The sequence below is a fragment of the Synchiropus splendidus genome, chromosome 5, assembly GCF_027744825.2.
Source record: "Synchiropus splendidus isolate RoL2022-P1 chromosome 5, RoL_Sspl_1.0, whole genome shotgun sequence".
NCBI lineage: Eukaryota > Metazoa > Chordata > Actinopteri > Syngnathiformes > Callionymidae > Synchiropus > Synchiropus splendidus.
The window spans coordinates 13,145,059-13,159,835 of NC_071338.1; the positions used below are offsets into that span (position 1 = coordinate 13,145,059).

General features: G+C 40.1%; 1 protein-coding gene across 2 annotated transcripts in view; it reads right to left on the minus strand.

Moving 5' to 3' along the window:
- The window catches only part of LOC128758484 (E3 SUMO-protein ligase PIAS1-like), a 58,603-nt gene that overhangs the window by 10,546 nt on the left and 33,280 nt on the right, over positions 1-14,777 (minus strand). For both annotated transcript variants that reach the window (XM_053864455.1, XM_053864456.1), the window contains exons 3-9: positions 13,000-13,495; positions 4,462-4,546; positions 4,220-4,358; positions 3,647-3,781; positions 1,373-1,478; positions 916-989; positions 620-780 (exon numbers count right to left, since the gene is read on the minus strand). In XM_053864455.1, the coding sequence (XP_053720430.1) occupies positions 620-780; positions 916-989; positions 1,373-1,478; positions 3,647-3,781; positions 4,220-4,358; positions 4,462-4,546; positions 13,000-13,495 (1,196 nt within the window). The remainder of the gene's footprint in view (positions 1-619; positions 781-915; positions 990-1,372; positions 1,479-3,646; positions 3,782-4,219; positions 4,359-4,461; positions 4,547-12,999; positions 13,496-14,777) is intronic.

Below are 14,777 nucleotides of genomic sequence, written 5' to 3' on the forward strand. Positions count from 1 at the left end.
TAGTTCTGACATTATTTAATTAATTATTTATTCCAAGGACACATCTGTACTGACACAAAAACAGACAGCAATCACAAATAAGAGTTGTAGATCAGACAGTGAGAGCAGTAGCTTCTACTAGAAACATTATTTCAGGAGTTTTGTGATCGTATTTTCCAATAGGAACCAATCAGTCGGAAACTAAAACACAACACAAAAAAACTATATGATACAAGTGGGGGGTGAGGTGTAATAGTGGTGGGACTCTTGAGATGCTTAGTTGGTGTAGGAACCTCAGAAATCTGTATCAAAATGAGAAATTGGAGGGAAGTATTATTTCATCTTTTACTTTTCACATTAGACCCTGTTATCTTATCTTATAATAAATGTATTTCTGCAGGAAGGAAAGCCGACATTTGTCAGAGTTTCAAATAATGAGGCAAAATAGTGCTAGGAATTAAATGTTTTATTTCTCAATTACTATTCTCTATCTGGAGAGTTTACGTCCTGGTAAAAACTGCCATCAGCTATCTAAAACTGTGGCTTACAGGAAGCAAATTATAAAAAGATGGGTAGTGGGAAACAATGTACGGACATTTCATAGTCAACTTAACAGACAGTTAGGATGTTCAAGACTTACCCGTCAACAATGAGGTGCTCGTACGGGGCCTTCTTGTCACACACAGGACACACCCAGCTTGGCTTCTTCTCGTTCATCTGAATATACAGCGTGGCATCAAAGCACTGCAGGTGAGCGCACGCCAAAGCCCGGCATGGGATCGTCAAGCGCATCTTCCCGAGCTGCACCACACATTCACAGAGAGGATCCACAGCACAGCGTGAAAATGGAGATCGAATATTAGTACAAGTAATGCCATGTGCCAATACATGTTAAACAAACTGCAGCCAGGAAATGTAAGATAAAAGCTGGTTTACCGGGCAGATTAACGACACTCGAAGGCTGGTCATGGCGATTTCACTGTCTGGGTCTGTTTTCAATTTCTCCTTGACTGATGTGAAGAGACAACATACCAGGAGTCAGTTCACAAGGTTCACAAGATGAGATAAAACGTGCATTTTGATGAGCTTATCATTTTCATATTGCAGCTGGAGGCAACATAGCGCGGCGCATCTGGCAACCATTATGTGACGGCAAATGAAATACCATGTTTTTCAAATGTAACAAATAACAGTGTGTTTCAAAGCTCATGGGTTTAGGTGCAGAAGAGGGACATGACTCAGACATCTTTGGGATGGGTTTGTTCAGTTGCACAAAGAGGGTGGTTTTGAAGAGAACTGTGAGCTCTCATGATGATAGAAATGTAAGGCTTGAAGCTGCATCAAAACAACTTCAGAATGACAGCCACTGAGAATGTACAAACGCGGATCTTACTGAGTGCTCTGGAGAGGTCTGGGTTCCTGATGCCTTTGGTTTGTAGCCTCTGCAACAAAACTGAAGACGACTGCTGCCTCACCAGATTCACAGCCATGACAAAGTTCTGCAGACACACAACAAGTTTGTGTACAAAACCAACTCAGTGACTCTCACAAGTCAATACCTGGTTCACCGAGATCCGAGTTTGCCTAAGCAAAGTCTCAAATGAATATGAATTCAAGTTGAATGTTAATTAAGCCGAACAAGATCTGCTTTTCACTGTTCCCTTTTTCCTTTCAACATTTGCATGCTTTATCATTAAATAGCAAATCAATACACACGAGTGGCAACTGTTTATAAACTCTTTACACTTTAGACCAATAATACAGAATAGAAGAATAGAATTTGGAGTAAAATCCTGTGAAAATGTGGTGAGAGACAGTAACATTCTCCGCTGTGAATTGAGAGGCTTCAATCCGTAAACACGAGCGGTGAACACAGTCACAGATGATCGCATTAGTCAGCCAGCAGAACGCTGGTGTCACTTATCAAACGTGCCTCGGCAAGAAAGGCAGAGATCACTTTCCTTGTCGAGCTTTGATACCGCTGCAGCAGCTGTTTGATAAACATCTGCAGGCATCTGGCGGCATTCGACTTCTCAGCAGGGAGAGCGGCCCTGTAACTCGGAGCTCTACAGTACATTACATCACGCTGGTTTGAACTTCAATTAAACAGTCTATAACTATTATGAATGAATGATATTGAAGGAGAGAATGCCTGCTTTCACAATAATGCCAACCTTACAAAGGGAATACAAACTACTGTCTTTAAATTGTATTTATGCAATATGATTGGCATCATTAGTATTTTCAACAGTGAATTCCCGACATCAGAAAAAGTGAAATTTTACCTTTGTTTGAATGTGTTTTGTGGCCTCATTAATATTTACAGGTTTACAGCAAAGAGCTGCCTATGGTCAGAAAACCAAAACCAATAGACCATAAAAAAGAACCCAACAGCAAACAAAGGTGAGGCTAAGACTACAATATTTTCTTGCAGATCCCATATAAAAAGTAGTTCTGACATTATTTATTTAATTACTTATTTATTCCAAGGACATATCTGTATTGATACTAAAACAGTCAGCAATCACAAATGAGAGTTATAGATCAGACAGTGAGAACATTAGCTTCTACTAGAAAACATTATTTCAGGAGTTTTGTGATCGTGTTTTCCAATAGGAGCCAATCAGTTGGAAACTAAAACACAGCACGAAAAAACTACATGAAACAGGTGGGGGGTGAGATGTAACACTGCTGGTGCAGGAGACTGAAAAATGTAGGGGCAGTATTATTTCTTTCTTATCTATATTATTATTTATATCTTTTATATGCCTGCAGAGGCACCACCCAGAAGCAACCCTGTGATTAGATTAGATTAGATTAGATGAGATGAGATTAGATTAGATTAGATTAGATTGACCCATGAAGTTTCAAAACATCTGATGCATGCAGCCGATTGTGTGCATTATTTGAATGCTGTTGCATTTGGATTATTGCTTTTGATTTAAGTGTATCATTTGAGAGGCCAGTCATGGTGTTTCTGTTGGATAGAGGAGAAGTAAGGAGTAATAAGGAGAAAAAGTTATTTCTGATCACTCAAGAGCAATCACTCAACATTTTCTGTGAAAAAGTTTGAGACCAAGTTTTAGTCCTTAGATCAGTCACAAATTTATTCTTGTTTTGATATAATCATGCATCTGTAGAAGCCATTAAAGCAGGGGTCTTAAACTCGATTGACCAGGGGGCACAGAGGCGAAGTCTGGGTGAAGCTGAGCACAGAAGGGGGTAGTGAGGGGGGGGTTTGTTCCATTTTCAGTACATAATTAAAGCCATACAAAACAAATGTACAAATGCATATCATAAATGTAAAATCACACTGGGTTAGACAGCCATGTTCACCTGACTAGCCGGCAAACATGAGGGTTTTAGTTTAGATTTTAGTTTAAGGACATTCATTCAAGGTTAAAGTTACTGATAGGAATTCACGTATACAATGCTTTCTAACCATATGACGTTGGACAAAGAGGGAGTGCCCATTTGGGGACACACCCATGCTAAAATTTGGGACCCAGTGGAGGACCAGAGAACTGCTTCCTGTGGGCAGTAAGTGGCCTGCGGGCCGCAGGTTTGACACTCCTACTTAAAGGTTAAATCCACATAAATTTCAGTGTTTCCCAAGAAACCCTCACAGTGCCAACACATTACTGCAGTAAAGGCCTTTGACTCTTACCCTTCCAATCTCTGCAGTCCAGGAGACGACAATGGTGTTAAGGACCGAGGTGCACAATCTAACCAGAGAGGTTATGTTGATCGGCCGACTGGGCCGTTTGGGCTCCACACCATTTTTGGTTGGAGGAAGATAACCCTGGTGGACAGACAGTCACAAACATTTATAATATCATTATTATTATTACTATAAAAGGCCACTTGAATAAGATCAATAAGTGAATGTATCACATAGAAAAAGTTGAGAAAATTGAACCTAGTACTTCGCTATGTGTTTTAAAATAGTGTGTAAAGTTGTGTAATATAGTGGATGAGAAATCGTTGGAAACAGAGCCCAAACTTAACATATTATCATGCTTGCTTGATGGTTTAGCATTCTGAAGCATCTATTATTCACCAAATCTTTGAAACTAAAAATATGTTGCACACATAATGCTATAGACATGTTAGGCATATTGTACAAACATATTCGGTAGAATTGTGAATCATGTTTCCTCTTGTTATTATTGTGCCGTGAAAGTCTCAAAATGGCTAACAACGACGGTTTCTATGTTGTGTTTTCAGGTGAATTTCTCACCGGGAGGTTTGACAGCTTCCCGTTGACTTTCACGCACAGATTGGATGGGAAGTGGTCTTCCTGTGGACAGCTTGTATCCGACAGACAAAACCTTAGCTGAACTTGAACTGAGAAGTCAAACGTCGACGTAGAGATGTCCCTTTAAGCACAGACAGAGATTTAAAAGTGTGCGGCCGAGGCCAGGAGGCGGACAAATCGATAATTCACACATGAATCAAAGATCACAAAATAATTTCTCTCACATCGAGTTGTTGATCTGCTGGACTTGCTGTAGCGTTAATGCAAAGGTGAAACACGTCTCCTGAAACTGCTGACTGCTGTCTGAGGCTGGAAGAATGGAGAGAAAAAGAAAAGGCATCATGTTATACTATGCAGGTCCATACAGTAATACTCCCAATTTCCCATAATACTTTTCAGCAAGTTGCTTGTTTGTAATGAGGCAAGTGTGCACAGGCTGGTGGTTTAGTTTAGTTTGCTTTTGTACTGAGAGAAGAAAAAGACATTTCACTTGGTAGTGTCAGACATTTATCGCCTCACTGAGAACATTTGTGGACAGAAAAGCCATAATACACCAACATCTCTCTGTTTTAGTAACGTTGTCATCAGAGGAGTCGCAAGAGGATATCATTGTCATGATTAAAAATATGTTCCGAGGACAAAGATAAGAGGAGGCAGCAGTAGGGGGAGATGAAATAAAAAAGATCAGATTGCATGCTTAAATCCTAAGACGGTTCAAGAAAAGAAGGACAAATAATTTGGTAGAAATTGAGTCAGAACCAATGCTGAGGTGGCAGGGTGGAGGTGTGTTGTGATTTCAAAGAAATCAGGACATTCTGCGCATTCAGAGAATTTTGAATGAGCATTGCCAGCATGAAGTCGAGCCAGGGATTGATCAACCTCCATTTAAATAAATGGACACTTATTCTATTATTGCATCATGCCAAGCAATTATTTAGAGCAAGTGCTACTTCATGAAAATGAGATCTGTCAATAATGACTCCAGCACAGACATTGAACCACACAGGATCACTTGGTATGGCAATTTCAAAATGGATACTGAATTCTTTTTTCTGTGGGTGTGAAGCAGTAAAAACAAAGAGAATACAACACTAATCTCAAGGCAGCACAAGAAAACACTCACAGCATCAAAGGTTGTGCAAAGAAGAATGAATTTAGATTTTTTTTTTTCCATTGCGATCTGAAGGTTTCAGCGGAGGGGGGCATTTTAACACAAGCAGGTAGCCGGTTCAACTTTCAAAGAGCCACTCATGAAAAGACAGTGCACTTGTACGAAAATCCCTGAGGGGACGCAAAGCTGTAGGGAGGGACGGATGTATCTGGGTGCCAACTCACTGTTGCCAGTGATGATAATTTCACATGACGGCGATGATGCCGTCCTCACAAGAAAACATTTAGGACCAAAACACACAACAAGAAAGCGATATCGCCTCGCAGATGAATTGCACGTCTGTAATTATGCTGTGAACAGCAGAACGGAATTGCTGGCTGGATGCTCTAAGAGCCTTCTCCTATGGGGACAACAGCTAAAAATAGAACAGCACTCTCTCACTCTAGCTCACTCTGTCCTTGCTTGCTCTTTGCCTTGCTCTCTCTCAATCCATAACTCACTAAAGCAATGGATTTGTTTGCTCCTCTCTCATGAGAGCGTGGACGTACGATCTATAACACTGAATCCGTCTTCCTTCAATGCATCGACGCCCACCTGAAATTTGTTTCACAATGGATTCTCACCGCATGACTGAAGAAGTGTGTGACTCATCATGACCGCTTTCTAACTGACAATCACAGTTTCAGTAGAATCTTTGTCCACCTGATCTGACTCTGGCAGATGACAGAATTCCCCAGCTCTGACTTTCAAGCACTGAGGTTTATTGTTCACAGTGTCGGAGGAACATCACAAAAAAAAAAAAAAAAAAAAGCCAGATTTGATTATCCAAGGAAAGAAAAAGATCATGGAGCAACTGCTGAGCCTTGTGTGATTAAAATTACAGATGCACCAAAAAGAAAATTTGTGGCCGAAGCTGAAAATTTTAGCTGCTTGGAAGAAAACTGAATATCCAATGTGGTTACCTTTCTTACTATTTGTTGTCAATAAAATATTTACATGCATGTTTGTCAAAGAAAGTTAATATTTAGATGATTGAAATTTTTTGATGTTTCATACTTTGCTTTTCAAATGCTACTAGTACTACTACTACTAATAATAATAATAATATTTTCCCATTATATAATAGTCTGATAATGGAAACAGAAGGCTCCATATAGTTTGGTTGAACACTCATTACAAACTGCAATTCTATTCTCGCTCTCCAACACGAAAAGAACTGAAAACTTCAACACTGACTTTGGATCACACTTAGCGCCAAGACGATGGTCGTAACTGGCACTTAGACACCATTCGGACTGTTTGATGTCATTGCTCTTCCTGCCTTGGAGTTCAGTGCCACGATTTTGTTCAAGAAAGAGATCTGGGATTTGGCATAGTGATTTCAATTTGAAACCTACAGCTTCTGTTTCATCCTGATTGAGTTGAAGAAACCATCATATCTAAGATACACTCACAACGCCTTCTATATGTAGACAGTCACTCTGTTATATAAAGCTGGGTGTAGTGGTCTTAAGAGAGACTCCTCACATCTCAACAAATGGCCTCTCATTTCATTATGTCAATTACTATTTCCTAACTTTTCTTTTTTCTACTTGCTATTAACAACAAACAAATGCTCACACTGCACTTCTGATTTGCAATTGTGCTGATTTTTAAACGCATATAAGGAATTCATATATTGCAGGAATTCATAAACCAGGACCAATGAACAAGTTTCCCTGACACCGCCAAACTCCAGAAACCTAGATTGAAATAATAAGAAACACATGTGTGTGACTAACACACGTACAATATGTGAGAGGCTAAAAAAACAACTACTCTGTCAATGTCTAAATAGGAATCCAAAAGTGAGGAGAGGAATATATTCAGCTAAAAGAAAAACGGCAGCATCACCATCAGTCCTTGGTACTTCTGTCTAGAATAATGACAGATAGATCCAGACTGGTGCAGATTTAATAAAAACAAAGATGCAGCCAAATCCTAGATAATTATCGGAGATTAAATCAGTGGAAAAAACATGTATCGTGGTGAGAAAATAATTTTGTTGACTAGAGAGAGACTCTATTTAGCTTGGCTGATGAAAATCAATGATGCAGCAAGAAATACTGTAATCACTGTTATTCACCTCATTTCTCCCCTATCAAGTCATCCTCACCCCCATCTCATCTAGCTCATAAGAAACTGAACGCTAACAAATGGCTCAATTATTTCTGTTGATGCACTAATTGATGAGTCTTCTTTTGCAACACATCCAGAACAACTCAGACGATCGTGAACGTACAAACACGTGCTCTCACACCAACTCCCAAGAGAAGATGTCGATATTCTCTCCACTCTTCGACCATAGGCAAAGTCAGTTTGACAGCATGACAAATAAACAACGACAAATAAAGGAACGAATATATCATATGTCTGGTTTTCAGATTAAACTTCCTTTGTATTTACATACTAACATGCAGAGGCATTTAAAATGAACAGGTCTGATGAAAAAATAAGTAATATAAACCAAAAGAACAGACAAACTGGTGTGAGCACGCAGAATGCAGTGTGGCAACATCTTTTGCACACATTTCTATTTGCTTAATGACTTTAGACGTCGACAACAGATCACAGGGATTGTTTGAGGACACTCTCAGGAGCCTCTTGCTGGTGGAAAATCCTAATATTTGGGATAATTGGGTTTAAAAAGGCTACATGTATGAGCTAAGCCTCGGAGAATGTGCCTGCCTTCATCACAACAAACCACAGCTGGAGCTGATTAACTTGTTAGTTGCCTTGCTACTTTTTCATCACATGAGCGCATGCACAAACACGCACGCACGCACAGACGGACACACACAAACAGAGAAGACACTGACAAACAGAGAAGGTTTGTAGGCTCGCAACTGAAGAGTTGAGATAAGTCTGCGAATACCTCAATCCTTCCCCTCACAACAGACAGCGATCTTTATATCCACGCTATGCACTTCAGCTGGCAGGACTCATTAAGACATTCCACGCACTTGCAGGATTTCTTAAGGCTGGAATTAAATTTTCACACGTTGGCAGCTGCCACTATCAGTGAGTGTGGCAGGAAGTTCACAAGGGCCTAACGGTTCCTAAACACAGTGACCACACCCTAAACAGTTATTGAAGACACCACGACGTGCAACACCCTCAATCCAAGTCGAGGAAGGAGCCTACTCATTGTTTGTCAGACCGCAATGACACAAACAAAGCCATTTTGATGACCTGAGATGGTGATTCATGTAACACACATCTTGTCTTCTACACGGTGTTTCAACGCACCTATTTACAGCTTGCTGCAGCTAGAGTTTCGATGTCGATATGAGTGCAAGAAGACCCTCATTGTTTACATGAAGAGGGTTTTTCTCTGGATCATGTGAAGGTCAGATGTTTATACAGCAAGTCTCATGTTGTTTATAAACGCTCAGGGAAGAGCTACTTTATTGGTTTCTGCACGGGAGATGTTTTTGGAATCTGATCTCAGTGATAATTACAATATAGTAAATAAAATGTGCTGTCAGGCAGAAAGAGTCTTTGAAAAGGGGGAAGATAACAACATGAGCCTTTAAAGTATCCACTGGAACACAACTTATAATGTACTTGTCTAACTTCACAAGAACTTGGGATTGATCATTTCAACAACTTCAGGCACTCACTGCCAAGGTTTACTTTTGTCCGTACAAAGTGTCTAACCTTATATTCAACGCACAAAATTCATTTAAGCACCCCACACCTATGGTCTCACGCAATATCATATCTGCCAACTTAATCTCTGCCCCACGGTTAGTGACAGCGTTTCCTTTTTAATAACCAGCAACTAATGCTTGATAACCTAACTTTGGTAATACTTCTTATTGCACGAGGATGGAGCTGAGTTTGTGACGCCCTCGTTATTGGAATTTGTCATAATCTATACAGAGGGATTCTGTGTACAATACGAATAAATAAAGGCAGAGACCAGTCAGTTCTATGTGTGTGACGTCAGTGGGCTCATCACCGCAGTGTAAACTTTGAATCTGAATGTATTCCAAGTTACAACGAACCCAATATATGTTCATGTTTATGTGATTAACTTGAATATCCAACGACAGGCTATAGACTGACGTATATCTCACACTGTGGGTCAGCATCTTAATGTGTGTTTGTTGAGGCGGCGGTGCGGTTTGGAGCATCTCAGTCTAATCTAATCCCAAAATGAGATCATTTGTGTTGTTCTAAACACCAGCATATAATTCTTTACTAAATATATGGATAAGGATTCCAGCATGTCTGAGTACATTTTGAGCACATTACAACAATAATGTAATAACAACGAAAACCCTATCAATTTTGGTCACAATAACCAGGATATGAAATTATCATCCCGAATGCAGGTCAGACCCTATTTATGCGGGATAGAAAAGACCTTCAGTCTGAGACAGGAACTCTCTCTCTGCATTTCCTCCATGTGCTTCTCAAGATGAAGAAGTCTTGATTTCTTCGCTCATGTTGCTGCACCAGCGATCCAACATATTAAAAAAAACCCACGATGATTGACTTTATCTTAACAACTGCATGACATCTAATCTAATCTAAAATGCTATTTACACCACAAAGCGTACACATTCCTTTCCATCATTGATTAACTTGAAGTCAAATGTCTGTGCAACAGAATAAAAGCCAGCAGAAAGGTAGTTGTCTCCTCTTGATGGAGAACTAACCCTGGCTTAAAATGAAAGAAATAACATAATAGGAGCATCACTAAATAAAAATAAAGTTTAATTTTTAAAAAGAAGACAAGGCCATAACCTAGATCAATACTTTTCAAAAACATTCAAATCTCAAAATGGAGAATTGACTACCTCCACGTGCCTTGTAACTGGAGTTTCTAAATCTGCCATTGCTCTTTAAACTCTAATCCGCAGCTGCCAGATTCTCAGCATGAAGTAGAAAATGAATATCCATCAAGTCTCTCTTAAAAACGCTTTGCGGGATCCAACTATGAAAAAAAAAAGCGCTACAACATCATTGCACACCTGCCTGGCTCCACATTCACACCAAGACTCTGACTGCAGCTGACTGCTGACCACATTAAAACCATTCCACCAGCCACCTTATACAGATGGAGGTGTCATTTGTTGTTTCCAACTCATTGCCTTAAAACCAACATCTTGTCTTTGTTAAAGGTTCCTGTGAGAAAACACGTGTTTTCTAATGTGGTACAGATGAAGGCCTTTCAGTTGTGTGCTTGACACACTTGCCTCATTTGAAAATCTTGTGTGTATACCTACCTGATGATCCATAGAATTAAAAATAATAATAATCAGATTTATTTGTAGCGATTGTGAACAGATTAGAGTCAGACATCACCTATGCTTTTTTAAAATCTTCTCTTCTCAATTTTATAGCTTGCAGCTTGCGCATTGCCCAGTGCTTAAAAACAGATTTCATTTGCAGAGCCCGAGTTGGATTTTGGTTTGTGTTTGGATGTTAACCACACAAAGCTTCCAGACCAAGAAGCAAAAAAACAAAACAAATGATAAAGTAGGAGAGCAGAGCTGGAAGTGGGGGAGGGGAGTCGCTCGATGGAGGCAGGCGGTGAGGGAGAGGCAACAGGAGAAACACAACAATAGGGAATAGAGCAGGGATGTGAGAGCGAGACCATAAAGGTTATGAGTAATGACCAGCAAGAAAGGAAAAAAAGCACATACCTGCTGCCGAGGCAACACTGAATCTAATTGTGTCATTATTTTTCATTATTATTATTATGCTAAATCCGAGGCTAAAGAGTTAATGTCATTTGAAATGGCAACAGAAGCGGCACAGTGAAGCAGCAGCCACTCTTTTCCTCAGGGTGTTTCAGTCGCACACTTCTCTGCGAACAATACGATCAACATGCATTATTGATGGGAAAGTAGGTTTGGGTCTGAACCAACTGTTCACGCAGATGTGTGCCAGCAGACTAAGTATGTGGGCTTCTGATTTAACTGAGAGAAAGGTGTGTCATGCGGGCACAGGTGCACCTCTCTCTGGACTCATTTCTATGCATGCAAATGTGCAGAGCGGATAGTCAGGGTGGGAGAGTGAAGAAAGAAAGACGCATTATGATAGAGCTGTGGGCTCCGTGATCTCACATGGATCAGCGGGCAGATCAATCTGATCGTTTTTCTACTCCATCCTTACACCAGCGCTGGAAAATGGAGACAGCGCTTTGTGTTTTCATTTGATCACTGCGAGGTCTGTGCTGAAAATCTACAGAGGAATCCATTTTACACATATTATTCTTATAATTATATAATCATTCACACATGTCTATACAGTATATCAGACTAGAAATACACTTCATAAACTTATGACTGTGACTGGGCTCATCATCTCCTCAGTGGTCAGGGCCAGAATTTATTATTGAATATTATTATTATTTAATTATTATTATTACTATTATTACTATTGAGTGTTTGTTTTTTGGCTGTTTTTATGGACTGTTTTGTGAAGGTAAATTTTGCAATGTTTTGCATACGTTTCCTCTCTTTTATGGCTTTGAGCTTCCGTCCTTCAAGATCAATTGTCAGAGAAATAATGGCATGGTTACTCATCTTAATTATCCTAAACTTTGTCTGATCCACATTAAACATTTGAACAAAAAATGTGTGAATAAGAATAATGTCACTTTTTGTCTAAATATATGTAATATGAATATGTCAATTTTTCCTTTTCCATTGACTATTTACAACAATGTAATAATAAAATGAATATGTAATTTTTTCCTTTTCCAATATTTACAACACTGTAATCTGTAAGTCTGTGTTTGTGTGTATATATATATATATATATATATATATATATATATATATATATATATATACACCTATGTGACCTATGTGTGTATATATATATGACCTATGTGTGTGTGTGTCATATACACACACACACATAGGTCACTTATCGCAAATACAGTCTGTGACTAGTCGTAATCGTTCGTAGCAGCCCTACTTTCCTACTTCTATAAAGGATTTTGAAACTGAAATGAATAGGAATTTAGTTTTAGGATGGGAAACACTCATAACTTCTGAATAAAGGCGAGCTTTTTATTTGATCCCTCCAGCTGGCACGGGTAACAGGAGGCTGCTGGTATCAACAAACATGATAGCAAAACAAACAACTCCCATTGGTCCGTTGAAGGAAGATGAAAGAAAGCTCCATCCAACAGAAACTGGAAGTTTGTTTGTTTAGGAGATTCAAGGAGCTACGTCAAAATGTTCATTCTTAAGACAGAGCAGACAGGACTGTAGTGGTTATTATTTTCAACAAAGCTTAAATGACCAAATGAATTAAATCCCCAACCACTGATAAAACAGGAGACAGTGTCAGCCACTGCATCTGTAAAGAGCATAGGCACACTAATTCTGCTCCTTGGGGGTTTTAAGAACATCAGAGACTAACCACAAGACAGCACTTTCAAGTCGTGAAAAACAGTTAACAATGATCCCAATTATTTTTGCAAAAGAAAGAAGTAAAAAGAAAAAGGAGGCAAAGTGTGATCTGTCATTGGAGCATCCACTGGCAACACTGTCTATGAAGTCATCAAGTGGTTCTCATGACAATAGCAAAGATACTCATGAGCTATTATCCAAAAGCACCATTTATGTTCCAACTGTCCACTCACCTAAACTGATGGGCTTGATCAGCACGTCCAACAAGTCATAGAAGGGCAACCTCTGGAACTTCACATCTGGATGAACACGGTCGACCGAGGCCGAGCTGCTCAGGTGATGCGTCAGTCCGGTCACGTCTTGATGTCCAGGACCGAGAAGTGAGAGAGGCAATAAAGCAGCAGGAGAAGAGGCTCCAGCGTGACCAGCGTGACCCTCGTACGCCAGCTGTGTCAGGCCAGCCGGCAGCGCGGCTCCCCCTCCCCCCAACAGTCCAGCTGTGGCCGGGTGGTGTGGACCAGACAGGGCCAACTCTGGGCGAGAGAGCATTTTGGCAGGGAAGCGCCGGCAGTAGAGTTCTTTGATCTTCATGTGCACAGCAGGGCTACAGCCGGACTTCAGCAGGTGCAGCGCGTGGGTCAGCAGTTCGTGTTTGCGTCCGTGCTTGTTTCGGCCGGCATATCCTAGCAAGACCTGCAGCTCTGACACCCGCAGGCTCATGATCATTTGCTGTCACAAACAAGAGAAGAAGCATACATGTTCAATTCAAATCACACAAGCAAATCATCAAAAAACTACACAGTTACAGTAACTCTCATTGTTGACAAGAGTTTGATTTGGAGCATGTGAAGCCACAAGGCCTCAGACTAGCCGGGGTGCTCATCATGACCTGTGTCCACTGCCAAAGAGAGGCAGACATGGCACACAGAGCGGGAGGAAGAAGCCCTCCTGCAATGTTTTCGCTGATAAGTGTGGATACAAAACAGGATTAATGACTGACTATGAACCACTTCCCTCACTACATGCATAAACAACACAAAGTTTTTAGATCAAATATGTCTAAAAATCGGTGACAGAGCAACACTTCAACCTCAAACAAGGCTTTATGAAAAAAATAACATGCAGACATTACTATTATTTTTGTTTTGATTTTTCACAATCTTTATTTAAATCTCATCTCGACCATTGGTTTATGCATGATCTCATATACCAATAGCAACATTGATGAATTTTTGTAACCTCAGCCCCATTTTCCAATCATTTTCTTTACAACATAGTTTTGCATTTTGAATTTTGAATTATTTATGACATCCACAGTTGGTAAATAAATAAAACAGAATAAAACACGGAATGCAGCAAATCAAAAAGCGAGAGAGAAACAAGGAAGCAGAGGGGAGAACATGACATTTCCTGAATTGGTGAAACGAAAAGTCGATCTCCCTCCAATCTGCAGCCATCCTCACGCAGTCGGTGTCTTATAAACAGACTTCATTTTTCGGTTAAGACACACTGAAAACCACCATAATCATCTCCACCTCCATGATGTGCCATGTGTTATGTTTGATTCGATGTTTCCACTTCATTTTCAAATGTTTAATCATGTGAGATTTCATCTTTAAAAAGAGATCATTTTTCCTAAGGTACGGCGGCTGTCATTGAAGTCGTGGCGCTGCAGCATCATTGTTTACATGTCGCAGAAACCCTGCATCCATCCATGCTCATTAATGATGGTGATTTGTCGTTAAATGTCACTTGTGTCATTTTTCGTGATACATTTGTTAAATGTTGAAGAGAAAAATCACCAAACCCAGATCGCGGCGCAGTGATGCGGGCCACAGTATATTGTGTGGCACAACATGTAAATCGGGCTCGTCTGTTTAGGGGGAGCATCTGGTGAAAACCCTTGCCAAGTCCAACATGCAGTGGCTCCTCAAGAGGCCATAAATGTGAAATATCAAATCAACCGAAGCAACTGAACAGACACGCTAAACGCTACATATTAGTTCTGATT